Source organism: Lethenteron reissneri, chromosome 25, assembly GCF_015708825.2.
Source record: "Lethenteron reissneri isolate LAM-NWPU_2019-01 chromosome 25, ASM1570882v1, whole genome shotgun sequence".
Classification (NCBI taxonomy): Eukaryota; Metazoa; Chordata; class Hyperoartia; order Petromyzontiformes; family Petromyzontidae; genus Lethenteron; species Lethenteron reissneri.
In genome coordinates, this window is record NC_083803.1 from 13,361,888 (window position 1) to 13,385,610 (window position 23,723).

At 46.4% G+C, this 23,723-nt stretch overlaps 1 protein-coding gene across 5 annotated transcripts in view; it reads right to left on the bottom strand.

The window, feature by feature from the left end:
- LOC133347266 (kinesin light chain 1-like) overlaps positions 1-23,723 on the bottom strand; it is a 51,156-nt gene that overhangs the window by 25,469 nt on the left and 1,964 nt on the right. For all 5 annotated transcript variants that reach the window (XR_009755696.1, XM_061559388.1, XM_061559387.1 and 2 more), the window contains exons 2-5: positions 3,571-3,751; positions 1,529-1,648; positions 872-1,102; positions 185-263 (exon numbers count right to left, since the gene is read on the bottom strand). Coding sequence is in view for 4 of the 5 variants with exons in the window: in XM_061559388.1 (XP_061415372.1) it covers positions 185-263; positions 872-1,102; positions 1,529-1,648; positions 3,571-3,699 (559 nt within the window). In the remaining variant the exon portion in view is untranslated. The remainder of the gene's footprint in view (positions 1-184; positions 264-871; positions 1,103-1,528; positions 1,649-3,570; positions 3,752-23,723) is intronic.

The following is a 23,723-nucleotide window of genomic DNA, read 5'->3' on the forward strand; positions in this document are numbered from 1 at the left end:
ATAATAACTATGCTGATGACAATGGCAATAATGATGATAACAATGACGATAGCGATGACAAAGATAAAAAGAGCAATGACAATGATCATTACGATGACAATGACCTCACTGATAACAGTAACAATATCGGCAATGTTGATAATGATTTTAATGAAGATGATGGCATTGGTGACGAGGATTGTACCTTGCTCTTGTTCATCCTCCTCGTTGGGGAACAAGTCATCCAGAGGCTCCTTGCAGGGCTCCGACACTTTCTCCTCTTGCTGTGAAAACCAAACAGCAAACATCAACAAGTTGTGTATGCACAAGCTCGTGCAGTGTTTCAGCGCAAAATCAACAAGGCCAAAAATACCAATCGCTCTCTGAACCGCATTGCAGTCTCTCACAGTAAAAAGTTCAAGGAACATCATTTAAAGAAACATTTGGTGCAACAAGAACGCACAGAGCCGATTCCACTATTTTTTGATCGATTACAGGTACAGTCATAAAACGATTTATTGTGGCGCAGCGATTGGCACACTGATCTGCGTTCGATTCACATCCTCGGCTAACCTCAGTGGCGAACGCCGCCAGAACTGGTCCTGGGCCCTCCCCTAGGCCAACTCAGATAACCGCGAGGCCACTTCTCCCCGACACTCATGTACATGCATCAACATACATACAAGAAAATACATACACAATCACCCAGGCCCGGCGCCACTATATATCCCCATATCCTGCGAGCGAGAGGACATTCCAACTTTCAGGATTATTTTGTTTCACCAGCACCAAGTGAAAGAGCGCGGGGGGGGGGGGGGGGGGAGAAGAGGTGGTGGGAGGAGAGGAGGGGTAGAGGAAAATTAAGGGGGCAGATGAATCTGCAGAGACCCACCGAGGGCGAGATGTCGTCGTCGTATTTCTTCATCTGGTTCATGAACTCCAGGTGCTTCTTCTCCTCCTCGAGCTGCGCCACGGCCTGCTCGCTGCGCTGCAGCTTCTGCTGCGTGTTGGCCAGCTCGTCGCGCAGCCACTGGTTCTCCTGGCACAGGCGCCGCACCTGCGCCCGCAGTTTCTGCTTCTCCGACTCCACTGCGTTCAGGTGGCTCGTCAGCGCCACCATCACCTTGGTGGTGGGGGGTGGTGGAAGAGGGGACCGTGAGTGTGGATGGGCCCTGACCGACAGGGAAGAGTGAGGCCGACAGAGAGGTGGGGGGGCTGACAGAGAAGATTAATTACGCCCATAGGATGGGCTGTCCTCTCGTCCACATAAGGTAGTTTCATTGGACTATTTCTGAGAAAATTTGCTGACATAGCACTTACTTTTTGTCATGCAAAGGCAAATAATGGCTCATTTTAACAAGCAGAAGCAAGCAACATATATAGTATATATGATAAGATCAGTGGGGGGTTAATCACCCATTTTGCCCAAGAGGAGAAGCAATCAGATTTGTCCAGATTTGGCCTTTTTTTTTTTACGACTGAAAAATATTGTGCCGCAACCCCTTCCGCCGACGATTATGGCCAGACCCTCGCCCATCCAAGCACTCACCTGCGCCTCTCCGAGCCCCAGGCGAATCATCTCGACGGACTTGCAGAGGATGTTGGCCTTTTCCTGCACGAGGGCGCTCTCCGAGCCCTCCTTCAGGCATCCCAGCGTGTCACCGAGGCTCTGCGTGGGTGCAAAGCGACACTCAGCGGTGGGCGCGCGCCAAGGGGAATCGCGGCTGCTTTACCATCTCAGCCGGCTCCATAAAATGTAATCTCACGGAGAGAATCACTCGCGACTGGTGACAATAAGTGTGAATTTATTCTATAAGAGGAACAATTCTTCTCGGTTGTTCCATAAATTTTACGAGTGAGGTGCGAAATCCTATAATATGCAGTTAATGCAAATAAGATTTCATACAAACATTTGACCTTTAACACGATAAATTAGCTAATTCGAACCAGCACTGCTTGTCCCCTTTAACGTTTACAATAATCCGGTGCATGCAGGGACAGGGGAAGCTCCCGATGGAGCAGGGGGAGGGGGGAGCGGTGAGGGGGAGGTGTGAGGGGGCGAGGTGACAAGAGAGAGGACATCTGTGAAAAAGAGCTTTATAGCCCATCTGATTCCTCCAGGATATATAAACATTCTGATAAAGATTCTGATAGCCATGGGCCCTGGTAATAATTTATAACCATTGAATCTCACCGGCTTACCGTTAGTATTTTATAAGATAATAACGTGGGTGTCATTCAACCTGCGCGGTTGAATTCAAATTGAATGATTGCATCTTGCAGACATGACTGCAAATCAAGGCAGAATTTTTTTTTGGTCTTCGCTTAGACGGCTCATAAAAGCTGTGTTACAGCAATGAGCCAACATCCCTGAAAGCCTGGGATTTTATAACAGTAGCCACCCATGATTTAACATTGATTTTTCTTTTTTACTTTTATTCAGCTAAGCCCAGTTGATGGGCAAAACATATAAATATGCCGGATGACTGACACACAACACACCAACTGGTGTTGGGTGTGAAATCAATCCCTGTTCTTTATCTCCATGTAAAAATAATACATCTTTACCTCTACAGGCCAATTGGCCTTCTAGATATATTAACCAGCAGTGTTTCTTCAAGCAAGCAAAATGTGCAATGGTGTTCACATTTTGGGTCTCATCAACAGCCAAGCATTCAAAACAAATCATGTTGGTTTAATTCATCCTGACTGTGCTCATGGTTAATATATGTTTAGAAGGACAATAGGTCTTCCGGACTGTAGAGATACAGAACAAAGCCCCATTTATTTATTTAGTGATGCATAATGCTCCAGGACAGCGCGTCGAGTGTTTTTATACAATCATTCAAATTACTTCAGGAGCATTATTTTGACTTAATTTTCCAGGGCCTAACATTCTCCGATGCCTGTGTGGATGGCACAAGGACGATCTTTTACCTAACATGACTTTGGTGACAGCAAAACTGGTATAAATCAGATGAAGTGTCATAATAATACAAATAAAAAAAACGCTCAACGGAGGTGTGCTCTTATTCTGGATATAAATACCTATCCACCATGCCAGGGCCAGTGGCACTAAAAACCTTCGGTTCTGATCGGGGTTGCGGCCAGCCGTGATTAAACCGGCTTCTCGAGCGGATGGTCTGGGCCTGATCAGCAGTGACTTGGCGACGACATCTGGACTGCCCGCATCATCACGCTGGCCGTCGCTTGTTAGGGAGTTTCCCACATTTGGGAGTAAAAGTGTGGAGGCGGAAACAAATAGTAAATTATTTTAAAAGAAAGTTATTACCTCAGTAGGCTTTGCCTGGTAGAATGGGGATGGTTTAGTTATATTTGTAGGTTTTTGGGCGATGTTTTTACCTTTCTTACACTTTGCACGACTATCGTGTTTTTGTATTATTTGTTGTTGTAACGTTCTTAACCGCCCCTACTGGACATGTGTGAAAAAAAGAGCTTCATACCCCCATCGGATTCCGTCAGTCAAATAAATATTCTGATTCTGATTAGTCAATTCATCGACAGTGGGGCCCTCTATAAATAGATCACCCTGTACGACTGAGTGGGAGTTCAAGCGCGAGCGGCAGCAACCTGCAGGTAGGAGTCGTGCTCGTGCTTGAGAGCCTCGAGGCCCTGGATGACCGTCTTGGTGCCGGAGATGATCTCCTCCTGCGAGAGGCGCTCCACCTTGCCCTCCTTGGGGGACAGCAGCGTGGACATGGTGGTGGCCCCCCAACCCACCGGCCGGCCTGCCCGCGTCACAAGTCACGGCCTGCGCAGGTATGGACACACGTGCACAAAAGATAAAGACAGGAATCTTGCCACCCCCCACAACTACATCAGTGGTGTAAACAAGAGAGCACAACCACTCCACCGTGACAAAGTGGAAACCACTTTTGTCTATTTCCCTTGTGAATGTATCTATAATTGGCAGCCCCTGGTTTCAAAGTCGTCATTCTACAATGACAACGGAAGAACCAAACTAGGTCATCTGTAAAAACAGGATAAACAAAAACAGGGTTCAAAGACTGGCAGAAGGACAATTACGCAGTGCACATTTTAAACCGATTACTGGTTTCACTTCGTAAAGCGCCCTTAACGTGGCTTAAAACCACACGTGGCAATGGAGCGCGAGCAGATAAAGCAACTGGTCGGCTGAGCAGGATCGCAACAGACAGCTGTAGCGAAAAGTGGCTAGTTATTTATTTATTTCGTATCTGCAGCTGCACTCTTATTTTTTTATCATTTAATTTATTCCAGTTGTTCTATCAGCATCGTAGGGAGAAAGGGGCCCAATGAAGCGGATATTACAGAACTGTTTCTGAGATCCGTCCAAGTGGCCCTTGCTATCCACACACTAGGAAATTCACTTTTCCTGCGACAGAGAGAAGTTTGCTCATGGCAACCAAAACCGATATTTTGTATTTCTTAGAGCTGGAATTTATGCAAATTAAGTGGGAAAAATCTAACACATTTAATGTGATGGGTTTTATGTAGTCATTAGTTAATGGGACGAAACCATCCACTCCTCACAATTAAGATACGAGTTTAATCACGGGTGGCTGAATGCGAGGTCCGAACCCAACATCTCAGCAGCGACAGGCTCAGTGTGTCTCTGTGACCCCTGAGGCCCCAGTCACATCGTGGCAGTGCTTTCTTATAAAACGTAAACAAGCTGTAAACAGGCCCCCCCCCCCCTACCGCACACCAGCGCATGGAGTAGCAATAAAACCTCCATCATCCCAACCACCGTGGAGAGGCGGCCTTGCTCCTGGTCATTCCAGGCACGGCAGAGTCATAAAACAAACAACAGCGCACGCTCGTGCACCGGACGGAGGCGCCGAGGAATCGCTCGACAGCCACAATTATGCATCTGCGTTTAGGGTGACGAGAGAGAGAGCGCGCCAGCCACAAAACAGACAAACGCCTACAATAACCTTCAGACGGATGCGGGCGAATTTAGTTTATTTCTTCAGTAACGCAAAACAGCACGTGGACAATATATATGAGTGAGATTGATGCGAGGAGTTTTAAATGGAGCAATACGAAAGGGGAAGTAAAATTAATGGGTCTGCCTGCGTGGCCCATGTCGGGTGCGGTAGATGCACCGTGTGTGCATGCGAGTGTCGATCGCCGTAGCACAGACTCAGATGCTGTGCCAAGGCTCTGTTGAAGCACACTATGCACCAGCCTAAAACTAGCCTGGACTGATTAGTACACATTACTAATCAGATTGCTAGGCACAAATTAACATCGATTCTCGAAGCTTGCACTACTTGCATACCGATGTGTTGTAATTAATAAATGTTGCATATCGTGGGTTCACGTCACCCATGCAGCCACGTGTGCAAAGAAGGCGAGATTCTTCAATCGTTTTCATTTAATCGCCGGGGGAGAGTGAATCACTGTGGTCCTTGCCCACCAGCCTACACAACCAGGTGAATTGTCATGACTCTGGGTCACAATTCGTTGAATTCTATGTACAGTAAAACCTTGGATTGCGAGTAACTTGGTCTGCGAGTGTTTTGCAAGACGAGCTAAATTTTTTTAATAATATTAATTGATAAACGAGCGAGGTCTTGCAATATGAGTAGTACGTATACGCTTTGTCTGCCGAATTATGCTCGCAATCCAAGGTTTTACTGTATATTTTTTTCATAATCCGATGAATCTATATATATATAGTTCTAAGTCCACTTTCTATTGTAAACAAATGAAATGTATTATACCGGTATTTTTTTTTTTGACCATTGTTCACGATGCTGGCCAGTGCAGCAGATTGGTGAAGAAGGGATCAGTGGTCACTCACCAACGGTGTTAGCCATCGCCAGGAATCGAACTGAGGTTGCTGACTTCATAGCACAATGCGCTCACCACTCTGACACACCGCACCCTCCAAACTGTAGCCAGAACAGCAGGACCATGCTCACTGCTGCATTCATAATCTATGGAGATTAAAGTATGGGCGTTTTAGTGAGAGAGCGCTTATGATGACATGTGACAAATAATGACACTGGCTTTGGAACACACGAAATAACACCATCCATATGCACACACCACACATGGCGTAAGGCACATTTCTACACGTGTCAAAAATAACATGGTGCGCTATAATTTTTATATTCTACAACCGTGCCGATTTGTGGTGTTGATGGCATGTGACAAATAGTGAAACTGGATTTTTAATCACATGCACATCCTCTCGCCACGCTCGTACACACACAGCTAAAAGATTCCACGCATACCCATACAACAGACTGCCGGGAGGAGTGCTGTTAGCGAGCACCTATTAAGACTGACATGACTCACACAAAATCAAGGTACTAGTTAACATACACTTTCTAATGATGTTAATGACAGGTAAGCAACGCTTGGACATCAGCATCAGTGTAGATCGTGCAACCACCACTGCTGCAACATTACATACACACACAAGCAAGTGCTCCGATCCCTTACAAGAATGAGTCGTGGACTCAGCGAGGCATTCCGAACTAAATACGTTTGTTTGGGCATGTATCAATTTAATTGATACATTTCTTGCTGTGGATTTCACACCTGATGATGATTGCTTGTGTTGCAGTCGAAACGTCGTGAGAATTGTTATTGTTGATATTTTTATTATTTTATCATTTCCCTTCTACGTGACTTTACCGAAAGAACCAAGAATATGAATCCCTGCAGTAACGAAAGCTTTAAATCAAAATGTATCAATTTATTGATTAAAATCAAAACTTACGCAAATGACACGTGCATGGACATGTGCACGACAGAATCGGCTATTTACAACAAATTGCATGTGAAGAATAATACGCAATTGACACATTCAGGCCACTAATGGAGCCATGAATGTGACAATGCGATTGCACTTAGCTGCCACATTCACTTTCATTCATAAAACACAAATACAAACACAGACACACTCTACACTATGAATGTAATCAACGATTCATATCGATGTTTAAGATTCACAGTGCACGCATAACATGGCGTACGTAGCATTCGATGTTTATTGAGTTATGCGGATAATGTACAAATGACTAACCAATGTTCCACTGAAGAGCTAACGAGCACGAAATACTTTACAATAGCTATCGAAAAATATTGAGAAACAATTCAAATAGCACGGTAAGGGGCCGTCCATAAATGACGTCACGCACCTGGGGGGGTGGGGTCAGACATTTGTGACGATGTGTGACGACGAGGGGGGGGAGTTTGAGAAATTTGCCGTCACATAAAAATGCGTAACTTTAAATAAATAATTATAGAATACACGTTCTACTTAATTAAATAGACTTTTAAATAAATGTTTTATCCTACAACATCAGAGTGCAGCGCCACATTAAATACGCACTACAATGACAATAGTTTCAAGCGATTTGAAGCATGTTTTATATTTTTTTTTGGGGGGGGGGGCGGCAGAGCTTTGTGACGTCATATTTGAGGGGGGGGTCTGACTTTTTGTGACGTCGTGTGATGAATGGAGGGGGGGGGGTCAAAAATCGTCCAAAATCGCGTGACGTCATTTATGAACGGCCCCTAATAAGCAGTCGAAAAATAACTGATCCTTGAATCGATCCCCAATCATCGGGGGCTTTTGAATGAATTACCACACGCCTATTAACGCATGGCAGGATCAACTGTGCTAGCGTCGTCTTGTTGTACTCAGCCATTACCATGTAGGGGACCAGTGGCATTTGGCTCATACGCACACATGCACACAATCATCCATCTCAAAAGGGACTTCGTGAATAATGTCCAATATATATATGCAGCATGGTGCGGGGGATTTCACAGCAAGACATTTCGAGGATCAGCTGTTACACTCCGCGAGCCTCCAGCCAACGATGCAGACATAAATCCACTAAACTGTTCCGCAGCGAGTGGCGAGCAGACAAAAGTCAAGTCTCCTTCTGGAGCGAGTTTATCGCAGCCTATTTGCGCACAGCGACGGCTGCACGCACGGCGTGCACTCGCCTTTAAATGGTTGTCCTTTATTTAACCAGACGAGGGCCAAATAGAATTTGGTGTGTGTGTGCTTTTATTGTTAAGGGAGAGCTGTTTGACTGTAGCTGCTGAAGTGTTAGGCATGGGTTAGAGGGGTGTAACCATGCACAGGTTCGACTATTAATATTCATTCTCGAGCCTACTATTAAATCATCGAATTCCATTTGTGAGAATGGATGTTTTGATTTGTGTTGCTTGTATTGGGTTCACGGGAGCCCTGCGGCCACTAGAGGCCGCAATGTTTAATTACAACGTAAAAAAAAACACGAGCGCTTCTTGAAATGGATCGTGACCGTGACTTGCAAAGTCATGGGGTGCAGGAGGTGGTTAACCGTTGCATATCTGCTAGTATAGATGTGAGATTTCTAATAGTTAATTATTTAACAACTGCATGTGTGAGATTTGTCAAAATTTGGACTTATTCCATAAACACCACAACAAAAGCAGCCCCCCTCTATGAAATGAGAAAACACAAAAAAACGCAGGCTGTGTGCACCAAATATGCGCAAGTATGGTAAGGTCATCTTTGCATGCAAAGTACCCTGGGATTCCTGATCTTTTTTTTCTGTTTAAGGCACATTTTTTTGCAAATGTATTATAATGAGCTGCTTCCTGAAATCAAGGGATATTGTATCCAGTGCGTTAAAAAACACACAAACTGCTCTACACCATGAAGCATGGTGTGTATACATAAGTACCTTGAATACAGCCGCAAGGGCAGGCAGTGTAAACTGTTTAATGTCTTCACAATAATCACATTAATTTACAATCCTTTGTCATGAAAGCCTCCGCAGGCAAGTGGTGGTCACTGGGCTTGAATGAACATAATTCACCCCGCTGATTAGTATGGGTTGGCGAAGGGGGCGGGGGTGGTGGCAGGACTAGTTCAGATGTCACTCGCCACCAATGGGGCGGTGACACGGCACAGCAGCAGCGCGTTCACTCGCTCGTTGCAGAGGTCTACGGTTCAAATCAAGAGGCTGCCCTGATTATTACTGCGGGTGTAACAACCGTAATAATGCTACTCGGCGCCATCTGCTTCCCAGTGGACGTTAAAGATCCCGTGGCATCATTCTCAATGAGCAGGCCATTACGTGCTGGCATCAGAGTCCAAATTTACCAAATTCTAAAATAATCAGCAAATGGCTCAATTTGGATTATGCATAGCAAGAATTTCCTTCGGCTGGTAAACGTATGCCCCTCTTGTAAGTTAAAACTCTCTCTCTCTCTTGAGTTCTCCCCCTGGTTAAATAAAATAAACTTGAACTTGATGATAGTTGTGGCCGAGAGTCAAATTCAATTCAAATTCAAGTCACCGGGTTCAGATCACAGTGCACGAACTACTGCACCACCGCTCCCCCCAGCTTAATGACTTATAAAGCATTAATGAGGCCTGTACTCTGTAGGCTGTAAACTTGCCTTCTTGAGATTATTACAACGGATATAATTCTCATCCCATGCTCCTCACTCCTCCGATTAATTAATTTTGATAATTACTAAAGGGATGAGTGAGCGTGCAATGTCGCCAGCTGCTGTCACGAAGTTGTTAACGAAACGAGTTAACAGCCATGCAACTGTGAATGTGAGCGCTCTGTCCTGCTTCGTCGTCACAGATAATGATGGATTAAACTTAACTGATCTTTGCAATGGTTAACTCGGACTGGTATGATGTTTTTTTAATAATCCAAAAGTTGAGAGCATGAAAAACAGCGAACGCATTTGTCCTGGCACGAGCTGAGTAACGACTCTGTACGTATCCACCACCTCTGTTGGACTTGCAGGCCTTTTCGGCTCTGCTGTAAAACAAATATCCCGTCACATTTTCTCCAGCTATTCAGGAAAAGGACAGAACAAACGTTGCTTATAACAACGGTGCGCACTTGCGCCACAAGGAGGTCACGCGCGTGCGAGTTATTTCACGGAGGCACGCAGCTCAATTCCACAACGGCACCAAGCCAGATCGACCACGGCGACGCGGGCTGTAAAAATAAAATGACCATCCGTCGATTAATGATGCCGCTGTGCAGCGCAACCCACCGCTGAAGGCATATAGAGTTTTATTTAAATCTTATCTCCCATCACCAAGGCCGGCAGCGGCCTCCTATGCAGAATACAGATGCACGACGCCCACAAGCCACGCCAATTTGTGGGGGAAATTTTTGAGAGTGGAAGAGAATGGATTTAAAATTGTAGAAGCTGCATTAACGCAAACGAGGGAGGTTTTGTTGTTGCTATCTTCTTCGCCCTAATTTTTTCTAAGCCGGGACATCACATTTTTCAGATGCTTTGCATGCGCATGGGGAATGATGCAAATAACACGGCTACAATATGTAAATGTTGGAGAAGTAATGGGAGGAGGGATGCGGCTGTGTTTTCTGGGCCAGCCAGTGGGTCTTGGGACCCGGTATTAATATATCTCCGCTGCTGCGGTGGCTCGTGCACAAGGCAATTAGAATATCGCGCTCACTCGAACTGGGGGGGGGGGGGGGGGGGTCTGTGTGCAACAGAATAAAAAAATCCCATTTTGTCTTTTACCATAACCTCTTATTCGTCTACACTAATGGCAAGGATCACATGACTTATGAGATTAAAACCTTTATTACTGAGACCAACATCATTAAAACTGTAAATAGTGCCTGCCGTGCATTGGTTAAGCAACTCCTAATTATGACAAAAGCGACAGCGGTACGATTAATCTTGCAGTAAATAAGCAGAGCCCCGATTGTTTCATAATAAAGCGCTGTGGCTAGGTGGGTGGGTGAGGGGGTGGGTTGGTGGGTGAGTGGGTGGGTTGGTGAGTGGATGGGTGGGTGGTTGGTGGGTGAGTGGATGGGTGGGTGGGTGAGTGGGTGGGTGAGTGGGTGGGTGAGTGGGTGGGTTGGTGGGTGGTTGGTGGGTGAGTGGTTGGTGGGTGAGTGGATGGGTGGGTGGGTGAGTGGTTGGTGGGTGAGTGGATGGGTGGGTGGGTGAGTGGGTGGGTGGGTGGGTGGGTGGGTGGGTGGGTGAGTGGGTGGGGGGTGGGTGAGTGGGTGGGTTGGTGGGTGGTTGGTGGGTGAGTGGATGGGTGGGTGGGTGAGTGGTTGGTGGGTGAGTGGATGGGTGGGTGAGTGGATGGGTGGGTGGGTGAGTGGGTGGGTTGGTGAGTGGGTGGGTTGGTGAGTGGGTGGGTTGGTGAGTGGGTGAGTGGGTGGGTGAGTGGTTGGTGGGTGAGTGGATGGGTGGGTGAGTGAGTGGGTGGGTGGGTGAGAGGATGGGTGAGTGAGTGGGTGGATGGGCGAGTGAGTGGGTGGGTAGGTGGATGGGAGAGTGGGTGGGTAGGTGGATGGGAGAGTGGGTGGGTAGGTGGATGGGTGAGTGGGTCGGTGGATGGGTGAGTGGGTCGGTGGATGGGTGAGTGGGTGGATGGGTGAGTGGGTGGGTGGATGGGTGAGTGGGTGGATGGGTGAGTGGGTGAGTGGGTGGGTGGATGGGTGAGTGGGTGGGTGGCTGGCTGCGTGGCCATTTCAGTTGCTGGATTAGTTTGCTGGGTGCGTCGGTGAGTGGGTGAATATGAGTAGAAGAACAGAATGGAATGCATAAATAACAAGTCTATTAAAGTTATATCAGAGGCAGTTTCGTGACATCTTCTTCTAGGTGCATTTTTCCTCCCGACGCAATCCATTGATGTCACACAGCACACTGCGGAAATGTCTTATTCTCGTGACAACATGACGCCGCTTTGTCGCGCAACACTAACGTACTTGGGCAGAACGTGCAATTAAAACAGAACCCGCCATGACATCACGGTCACGCAGGGCCCGTCCCGACAGGCTCAGGCGACATGAAATCCCACTAATGCAAGGCGGCTCGTGCCCCGCCGCCCCGTACAGTAGTTAATGCAATTACTTTCACATCCCCCCCCCCCCCCGGTTTGAGGGCGCTCATCATCTTATGACAGCGGAGGATCACCCACCACGGGGGTTCATTCGGCAGCGGAGGATGCGGCCCCATAACAACAGTGTCATTTGTTTAATCAGCAAGGCATCGTTAAGGATACTGCGACATTGGGAGGTTTGAGCAATTCCCCGAATGAGCGTTTGGCTTCGTGTGGAAGGTAACCGAGCATCCAATGCGCACGTGGAGATGACATGTAAGGCTCCACGAAGACAGATTCAAGAATACACTGCTAATGTATGCGAGTATGGCTTATACCGCCACCTCCTGGACACCTCGCAGTCCAATTCAACAACACCTGGTATTCTCAGGCAGTCTCTCATCTTTCTCTCTTAAGCAGGCTCAACCTTGCTTGGCTGTTGAGGTCTGACAAGACCGGGCACATGCAGGGTGGTTTGGTCATAGACTAATGAGCACACACACACACCACCTGTTACCATCGCCACCACAGCCTCCTCTCACATGAAACAACAAGCGCATTCAAACACTCGCGTCAAAACATGAACGCAGGAAAAACAGAGCGGATGGAACTACAATGGCTTTTGGTTTTATTGTTGTAGGCCGCTTTGGAGTCAGATAGTAAGGCTTTCATCGGTAAATAATTAAAACTATCATTATTATTATGAATATCGTTTAAATAATGTACCTCTTTGATGGATCCGTCGCTGTTATATCTTCATGAGATGTATACGAGAACACATGCTGCAAGATAAAAGCATTGAAAAAATAAACTGAGTAAAAATTTTGGTTTATTCGGAAAATATATTATTTTAGCTATCAGGCTAGCGCTGTTTGCTTGAGGCAATAAAAACACCCGTTCCTGCTATTTCTTATTAGTATTTATAGGGGGAGTGATTTCGCAGTGGTTAGTGCACTGCATTATGAACTACCTGTGTTAAATTCCCAGTCACTCGCCATGGATTTTAACCATGGCGAGTGATATCCAAAGCAGTTCCTGGGTAACTTCCATTTACCAAAAACTAAAATTGACCAGGGTTAAGTATTTTCAAACAGCCCCCTTGACTGACAATGGCATGGAGAAGCCTTCATCCAGCAGTGGGTTGTCAAAGGGCTATAAATAAGTATTGCTTCATAATAATTTGCTGGCGCAACAAATAAAAACGTATTGGAGCATTTAGGTAGATACTCCGTCTCGGATCTTGTCGGCCAGACGATGTTTCATTAAGTCGAGTCACAGTAAGATGTTTTTTATTAATCCCTAAACGAGAATTCCATCACTTGCAAGCGCGTACGCGAGTGCGCGTCGTAATTTAGCGCACGCAGTAAAGGCGTATATCGACACACCTACGGTGCATTTATATGCTGATGACTGACCGAGTTCACGCAAGGCAACTGTGGACACGGCCTAACTGTTACGATCTAGGACAATTTACAATGAGTTGAAGGTTCAATTTCCATCGAAACCACGGGGAAATTGAGCATCTGATTGATGTGCGTCTGCTGCTCGAGTCATTAACGCAAATTTGTCTAATTTTTTGAATGGGAACGTTCACAAAATAAGCAACGCATCTGCAAAAAATTTAAATGTTGACAAACGATCGCTGAAGAGAACAAAAAACAGCCTCTCCACGCTGTTATGTTTACAGTTTCATAAGCCGCAGATTTACAAATAAAACCATTTTGGTTTGAATGTTGAAAGCGTGAGCTTTCTAAATTAAAATGACGTTTAAAAAAAACCATCCCAATACTTTTGCATGTTCAATGTACAAATAGGACCCCATATACAAATGCTAAATTAAATATGGGCTTTATTAAAGTGGGGACGGAGTAGCGGCATGGTGGTCAACGCACTACGCTATGAACCTGGCAACCCGAATTCCGATCCTTGGCCACGGCTAAAACATCAAGTGGCAAGTGATCATGCGAACACCCCCCATCCTGGGTATCTCCCTCCCCCCGACTTTCACCAACCCACACTGACCAGCGTGGTACAAATATGGTCAAACTACCCCCCCCACCCACCACTGCCATTACTGACACGGGATGGGGAGGCCTTCATTAGCCAGTGGAATGACCGAGGGTTGAAAGACTATGCGTCTGCAAAGTGACCAACTGCACCGAGATATGGCAAGTGTGCCAGTGACTATTATAAAGGAGCAGCGATGTGCCCACATATGCTTATGAACGCGCCGTTGTTGTTCTCCGTTCAGCAATTCTGCACGAATAAACAGCCGTGCTGACGCTTGAATAAAGGCGACGGCGAATGATTTGGCTTACAGGTCACGGCATGGCAAAGCTTCAAACAGAACACGGACTAAATGTCCGCTGGTCAATCCAAACGCTGCTTGTTCCCGTTTCAGGATACAATATGGGGACCCGTTCACAGGCTGGTGAAAGTTCCTGTTCGTCAGATTTTTTTGGCGAGAGCGTGCTTTGTCCCAGTGTCTTTTGCCGACGGCGGGGCAAATCACAAAAGCAATGCGTCTGGGACCGTTTTGGGAAAACAAGACTCTGCCCCTATTCTTTTATTACTATTATTAAAGGTGTGCCTATGACTAAAACGCCTGGAATGCGCTGGATCAAGTCAAATCTCAGAAGCTCAGTCGGCTGGAGCCTGGGTAGTGCTTGGATGGTGCGGTCACTATGCACGTCAGTTTGTTGTAGGCTGCCGTGGGGCAAAAGAGGGCGAGGGCACAGCAACATGCATTTTTGTACAGCGCTTACTAAGCTCCTTGCTTTCACCAACTCAGACCGACAAAGCATGGTGAAGTATGGTCAACTAACCCCCCCCCCCCCACGACCTGCATTGCACAAGAAGGCTGCCAACTAACAGTGGATTGACAAAAGGGATGTACATATAGCCACATTTTTACTCCATAAATTGTTGCGATTGATGACTTGAGTCTATATTATATTTGTAAAGTTGTGGTGAATGTAGCGGCCGCTAGTGGCCGCAGGGTTGATGGAAAACTGCTCAATCCAACAAACACGAATAGAAAAATATTGACCGTACTCGCACAATTAGATAGGTGCATTGCGAGCTCACAAATCTATATTAATTGATCAACCGTTACTCTTATTATAACTCACGCACACAAGCGACCAATATTAACATGATCTCATCATGCGGCGCTTTTCTCCCTGCACCAAAATCAATCGGAGCTCGGGAGTTTCTGTGCTCGGATCCCCACACCCACACCTCAATCAGATTTACGGCTTGCAAGCCACTTACTTACACCATGTGCAGCATATCATCATTTGCCGAACAGTTTCACAGGCCCCACATTGAAGTGCAAGCCGCAAGGAATAAAACACACATGTGCGCAGCACGTGTGGAGAAGCAAAATGATCCCAAATGACACTGCCAGACTTCTCACCCGCATCCATAAATGAGACCACATCACATCAGGACTCGGATCCCTCCAGTAGTTACAAACGAAATCTTTGATCAATCACACTCACCGCATTCAAGTGCAACTCCCTTGTCATCATCCATGGTTCCGCCCTTGCCTACTTTGTCTCGCTCATCTAATTCTACTCCCCTCTACGCACTCGGTGCTACAGTGACCAAGGCTTTCTATCGAAGCCCCCAGGCAACCGTCGAGCAGTGGGAGGTCGCTCATTCTCCCCTGCTGCTCTCGATGTCTGAAACTTCCATCGCCCAGCCATCCGCAATGTCAACTCCCCTGCCCATGTGTTCGAATACAAAATAAATATGCCTACAGCTTCTGTAGATCATCCTGAAACGCGCTTTTAGACATGATAAAAAATATAAATAAACGAGATGTATTGTAAGAATGGTCTTAGTGCCTGAATACTTTCACAAAATCCTGATAGAATTTCTTTATTTTACCAAGCGAACGCACATAAGAGTCATTGCCCTCCCTCCATCAATTCATCGATTTAAATAGAATCCTATTCTCATGATATATGCATTAAATTACGCGTGTAAAAACAAACTCATTCCAATCATCAATTTATCCACGTGCACGCTGGAGTGAATTTCCTTATCTTTATCGTCTCGAACTGTGGCGACTGACCTCCCGTGTCCTCACTAGGCCTGAAGAGACGGCACCTTCGACAGTACGATCGGGCAGAGAGCGCCAGTCCTCAAACAACCTATTGCGCTGCAGCCTTTGTGTGCATGAGCACAATCAGCCTCTTGCACAGAGGTGCACAAGTGGTCGTTTAAGCTCGGTAAACCGTAGAGCTACCGAGACGACGCGAGATTGTGTCTTGTTTCAGGCAAAGCCCCAAATTGAAAAATGCAATTCTCAATTGTGGGGTCTCATTCTCAATTTAACTTCAATTGCACTATCGGCTTCACTTAATGAGATGGACATGTTTGCTCGGAGCTCTTGCGCAGGCACGAATCACTTCCATGTTAGAGAACAACCTACAGAACATGATATCGCAGAACAACTTTGAGAGCGCTTCAAGAGACCTCTTGTCCACACTAGAGGCCGCTGCACTCTTTAACATGCACAGGGAAATAGATGGAATATTCATAATTCTCTGGTGTGTGACGGTGGTCACCCAAAACAGATCATGGCACATATAACGACCCAATGCCCAATTCACAAATTCGAAGGAGGCATCATTAGTGAAACACTCTGCTCCTCCTGATGCAATTATCTGGCTCAACCACCTCAATGTGAAATCGCAGTTGGTGCTCTACATCAACATCGGCTATACAAAGAACAAGGGCAACACCAATGACGTCCACTGATTGAGATGGCGCGAGGAATGCGGTGGCCTTCAAAGAGTCATCCGCGCGCTTCCTGGTTGTCCGGATACCCGAGCCGCCACGAGGAAGTTCAACATCCCCTGCCTCCCGTCTGTTCCCGGAACTTGTTTTAGGCTCTTTTCCCCCAAATGAGTGGGGCCATTAACATAATAGACATAACATACGCAGGGATAGATGAAGATAATCCATTCCTCCGACGTCTAAAACGTATACACGCGCACCGTATAATATTTGTTTTATCGCAGATGCTGAGTGCAGAGCCAATGGCCCAAAATGCAAATCAGCCAATGACTGAGAGCACCAATGCAAGTACAAACATGTCCCTTGAATTCTGGAGTGGTATATGACCTTGAGTAAAAAGATGATGAAAAGGGAGTTGCAAAATCGAGCAGTGCGAGGAAAAAGAAGTGTTGTTGCACATTATAATGACGGCAGACCAGTGTGGAAGATTCCACTGACGTATGAAATATACGAACGCGCAGTTGAGAGTTTGGCGACACGCGTCTCGGCCGGCAGTTCTGGGCCAGTGGTGGAAATTCTACATTCATGTGGCGGGGAAACGGTGTTCTCCACAGGGAATCCACTGGTAGATTTTCATGAAGCCGAGGTCTCGTAAGGTGAGACTGCTTTTACTGACCTTGGTGGGATGATGAGGAGTTGAACAACAATGTCAATGATGATGACGAGGACAATGATGACAGATAAGAACGATGACGAGGCTGTGTCATCCCTGGCGGGGTTTTGATTGAACTCCCCATCGCACAATATCGAGTCCTTCCCCCTAAGCCAGGGGTCAGCAACCTGCGGCTCCGGACGCCGCTCTTTATGGACAGCTCCGTGGCGTTATTCGCATGCATTGTGGCTCTTGATTTATTGAGTTTTTTTTACCGAATTCGAAAAAAATAATGTCTCTTCTTGTTAATTTTGGTTGCAGACCCCCTTGGCCTAAGCGTATGAGCTATAACCCAACCCGTGAAATGCAAGTACTGTATTGCGTGAAAAAAAATATCAGATTTACGCCGGACGGATATCTTGAACAGCCGCACGCTCGTAACAGCCTGCGTGTAAAATTGTCGCGAGAGGCGCTGGGAGGCGTTCTAATTGAGCAGCAAAAGCGACCGTTTGCCACGGTACTCGCAGCAGATGGCCATGCTTAGAAACACCTCATTTAACGCGGCATTACGAGATCACCATTATCGGCAGCGTTCCTTTACGCAAATTCTATCTCTCTCTCGCTTAGCGTCGTGTGCACGAGCGGCATGTAATAGACTCGTCGATTAAAAATTATTCTCGTGCTCACCAAAACAATTTTTTTTCTGGGTACACAAGCATACCAATAATAATAATTATAAACTCACGTATCGAATACACATAGCCGAATAGTCAGTACAAACGAGACAGAACATATGAACCTCGAGACTCATGATACTCCAAATGAGAACAATTCATTGAATCGCCAAGAATTGCAGAGGGGGGTGGGGATTGAGGGGGGATAAATCTAGCATAAGAGTTATAGAGAGTGTTATTGAAAGTAGTTTGCCGCTCAAATGAGTATAGAACAGAGCTCATATCCTATTTAACAGCCCTGCGTCACTGGTGGAGATGACACATTATCAAAAAATATCAATTGGACACTTCCTGCAACTTTAAATTCACAACTTTCCGTTCACGAGCCGGGGGGGGGGGGGGGGCTCTAACCACCACGCCACCTCGCTGGACAATTCTAAGGACAGTGGTAGTCCTAAATTAATTTAACCGCCCCTCCCACCCCAGCATACGCGATTACACGAAATGGCTGCACGATACTGTGAACATAAATCGAACACCAGAACAAAACTAGATTTTCATTCATAGAGGAAGTAAAATTGTAAAAAATAACACATCACAAGCACCGACATGATGCTAATGCATTTCGTTAGCTCTGTTACAATGCGGCCACGATGCGGCATCCTTTCCCCTGCATCTCTCTCTCTCCCCCTCATCCCTTGCCCTTAACACCTCCACAGACGTGCCCTTTCTTGCAAGGTGCAGCTGCACTGCTCGGTGACCTCACACTCTGAACGTGACCCAGGATAAAAGCTCGCAACTCAAGGCTGCCTCCATCACGTCACCTCCAATGACCCCACTTGGTTTTTCTTATATTCCGTCGAGTGTCATTTTCTTTTTAAAGTGCACGCTTGCTCTGTGCAAGCAACACCAACACCGACACATAAAAAGACAAATATCCCACGTGTAGGTGCTAAGCCTGTTGGGGCGAGTGCTGTTTGCGAGGACCTATTGAGGCAGGCACGGCGCACGTGTGTGCAGCACCATACCCTGTGTTGATGTTTTCACTCAGCACTATGAATAAAGCTAAGAAAGGAGCAGGCACCGATTGAGATGCCACTCGCCAATGGCCAATGATGTTAGCCATGACTGGGAACCGAGCTCAGCTCACCTTGGTCAAAGTGCAGAATTGCTTTCCCTCCCCACATGGACACACACATACCAAGACACACTCGCATACATACCAATGACCACGTACATGCGATTACAAGTACACACAGCGGAAAACAGACACACACAGGCAGACATTAGGCATGTATATATTATTTAATTAATCAAATTTTTTATTCTTATGCTCACGACAAAAGCACGGAATCGTGCACGTTAAGAATTAACTTTTTGTGATTTATATAAATTACATCTTAAATTTGCGTTAATGGAGTGAACAAAATTGTACAAATAAGGTTACATAAATGACAAACAATACAAACAAGCTGGAGCCAACAAAACAATCCATAAAAAAAGTAATTATTACATCTTGACAATTAATAGAATTTTAGCATTTGTACAAAACACGCATACATGAACGCATTTGTAAACACATACACACAAAAGCCTACGCATACACCACCACAAAGATGGAGCGATGAAATCGGCTCATGCAGCCAACTTGGCAAGCCATTCATCCGGCAGTGGATTGATCATGGCTGGCGATGACGCTGCACCTCTCAGCTGTGCACGCGCGCATCTCAGGGGTGTGGGTGGTTAATAATCCCGCCCGTCTGGAATGCACGCACCCAACACACCTTCCTGCAGGGCGAGGAGGCCCTATGTCTCTAGCACAGGTGCGGCTAGTCAGGCTGGCTGGGCTGGCCAGGCTGCTTCTTACACGGTGACACATCGTGCCCCGCGGCAACAGCACCTTTGCGCGGCCTGCCGCTCCCGAATGCCAAAACAGCACCACACCCCACTAACCAGTAACCTTAGCCACATTCACCCACCGTCTGCCGCCTTTACCCACCTTCACCCGCCGCGTGCCACCTTCATCTCACGTTTCCCCCAACCCTAGCAGCTACTTTCCTCGAGGAGCAGAATTTGCGGCAAACGAGTTCATCAAATTGTTGCAGCAAACAGACCACCAATGCTGTCATATTTACATATACAGTTGTATGTATAAACAGTTGTGCATGTTCTTGGTTCTTTCGGTAAAGTCACGTAGAAGGGAAATAATAAAATAATAAAAATTACAACATAATTAAATAATGTGAGAATTATATTATTTTATTAAGTTTTATTTTTATTATTATGTTATGTTTTATTTTTCTTATTTTATTTTATTATTTCCCTTCTACGTGACTTTACCGAAAGAACCAAGAAGATGAATCCCTGCAGGCACGAAAGCTTTAAAACGAAGTTGTGCATGTGTGTGTATACACGCAAGCATTTATACACATATATGCAACCGTATATTCATATACATCATACTGCTCCCTACAAACATACAAACACACACTTGTAAACTAAGATTCCCGTTTAGCCGTTTACAGACTGTTGAGATAAGTATTAATTGTAAGCACTGATTTTGTAAGCACTGATTTTGGTTGGAGGGTCACCTCTGGCAGCCTTTGTCTCCCCATTGCTGATTTTACAGACTGCAGCAGGTACTCTCATGAAGCAGAGTCGATCCAGCGGAGGCCCACGAAAGGATCTGATATCAACTCAGCACTGATATTAGCCATGGCAGGGAATTCAACTCGGGTCACCGGGTTCGTGGTGCAGCGCGCTTACCACTGTGGCACCATACACCTACGATTAGCACGGTTGGCTACGTACGGTGCGAAAGAAGTTCGAGATACATACGTACACAGCAGCATATGCAGATACACACTGCAGCAGGAACACAGTCGATACACACAGCAGCTACACACAAAACGGGTACACAAAGCAGCATTTGCACACCCACACAACAGAGGTCCTTCAAATAACACAAGATAAGCAACGCTTGCCTTCACAGGCGAGCAATGCGGTTCGTCCTCTGAGCTTCGTAAAAAATATAATGACAGCTGCTGCTGATGCAAGGGCCCTGTGCAGAGGACGGTGGCTCTGCGGGTGTTTCCTTGACGGATCCTGCGGGCGCCTGCTGAGGAGCATTTGCGTCTCTCGCACAAAAATGTCGTGGTCACACGGGCGCAAATTGGTCCATCAACATTCATGACGTAGCGTGCACACAGGCGCAGAAACAGCCGCGAATGGAACACCGACTTACCAAACATAGACGCACTTAATCGTGTACAGTATAACAAGACACATGCGAGTGACCGCGACGGCATGCAAACAGATGGGAACACAGACAATGACATCCGCATATTCAAGGTTTAACTATATTATCGATGAATGTTTACTTCACAGGCCTGGGCAGTGCACCCAAATACAGCGCTGAATTAAATCATTGGAAAGTGACATGACAATAAAGCGTTAGAGAAAAGCCAATAAATATGATGTTCTCCGAGCACACACAAACACACGAATACACACGTGATGGGATCAAAAGACACCGGCATACTAACATACCGACGTATATAAATATAAAACCCTTAACATAGACATGTGCAGCCATTATCAATTCACTGCTGGATGAGGGCTTCCCTACACCGTGCTGGTTGGTGAAGGTGGGGAGCATAGAAGTACAGCACAACAATGTATTTTTCTGCACTGCCCTCTATTTACCCACCATTTAGCCCCTCAGAACAGTGACTAAACTATTTTAATTTACCAGGAAAAGCCCACTGAGCTCTTAGCAATTTTTCAGGTGACACTGGGCATACATGATAGCTCAGCAAAGTGGCTTACACCATCATACGTAGGAATTTATAGTCGCCAAATAATCAAATCGCATTTTTCTGAATATGGAGGTCAAAAGCGGAGTACCCAGAGAAAAATCCATGCAACCACGTGGAGGTTATTTAAACTCCATACATATAGAGGTGTCATTTGGGATGGAACCCACGACCTCCCGCGCACCACGCGAGGTAGAGAGTCTTGATACCGCAGCACCCATAACAACCTGTTATGTATTGTGATCACCCATCCAAGGATTATCCAGGCTCAACTCTGCCTAACTTCAGAATTATGTCAAGATCAGACGCATTCTGGGGCATAATTTAGTCAAAGACAACATTTACATACAAAACTAAAAAAAAACGCAAACACACCAAAGACAAAGATCCTCCATATAGCCGGCACGTCACACAAGGGGGTGGGTGGCCAACACCACGCCCGGTCGCCTTTGTCTCCCTAGTGGCGATGTTTACACACCACACCAGGTACTCACTTGAGGCTGAGTCGATCTAGGGGAGGCCCAGTTCAAATCATCGTCACTGTTGTTGGCCGTGAGAGGGAATCGACCTCGGGACACCGGGTTCATAGCGCAGCGTAGCGCTAACCCCTACACTACCGGCTCCCCACGCATATACACAAACACACGCGTACCAAAACTGAAGCAGCAATTTGGATGTGTACAAATACATACACACGTATGTGCAGTCACTTGCATGCACAGAGATAAACACAGGCATTCATATACACATACGTACATACCAACATACTGTTGTGACCACGCTGATAAATGGAAACAGCTGTTAACACAGAAGCTGGCATACACAGACACTGTACAAGTGTAATCATGAATCTTGATTTATCCACAGCTGGATGAAAGCCTTACCAAGCTGTCGCTATCTCTCACAGGCATTGACAATGCAACAATTAATCTCGCTCTACGCATACGCCGATCCTCATCGCTCATCCTCGCGGTGCATGCTTCAGCAGAATTCCTTCCTTCGGCTGCTCCTGTTGCTAGTGTCGACCACTAGCCATCAACCGTTCTAACCACGTGTCCGACCCAAGCACATTTGCTTTTCTCACAGCAAAATTCTATGACTGACTTGCGTTTGCTCTCTAATCCATGTGTTCCTATTCACGTCTCTCACCGTAAAAAACATCCATAGCAATGGACACATATAGAGACAAACACAATGACAAATACATACACACATATACGTGGAAATCAATACGAACATTGGTACGTACAGATATAAATACACTGACAAAGCCACAAAAGTAACCCCAGCCATCATTCGTCACAAAGTAACGGTGATGTCACCGCGGCGATCGTGTCAACACCGAGGTGGAGGCACTCAGAGGCCACGTGAAGTTGTGGAAGGCTGTCAGAGGGTTAACGGGCAGTCCCCAGGTGTTACGGCTTAACTCAGATGGACAGATGCGTCACCTGTGCTCCCTACTGTGCCAAGTGACAAATGCTACACATACACACACCTACAAACCAACACAAAGACAAAGATCCCCCGTATAACCTGAGCAGACCGTAGGGGCAAGTGCTGTTAACGAGCACCTATGAAGGCCGGCACGTCACACGAGGGGGTAGGTGGCCAGCACCATGCCCGACCGCCTTTGTCTCCCCAGTGGCAACTCGTTCACATACGTGGTGCATACACGCAACAGTTCATGCTACGGATCTCATCCATCACCTCTGGGATGAGCTGTAACGCCACAGATTTTTGGGTATAGACCCTGTACACACACACAGACACACATACCACCGGGCACACATAACATGTGCAAGTAACGCAATCACACACAGATGTGAACAATGATGACGAGGTCAAAGATCCCCCGTATAGCCTATACCCACAGGCCGTGGGGACAAGTGGTGTTAGCGATCACTCGTGAAGGCCGGTTAAGCACACCTGAGATTTTCTGGCCAGAACCACGCACGGTCGGCTTTGTCTCCCTCGTGGCGATGTTTAACAACGAACGC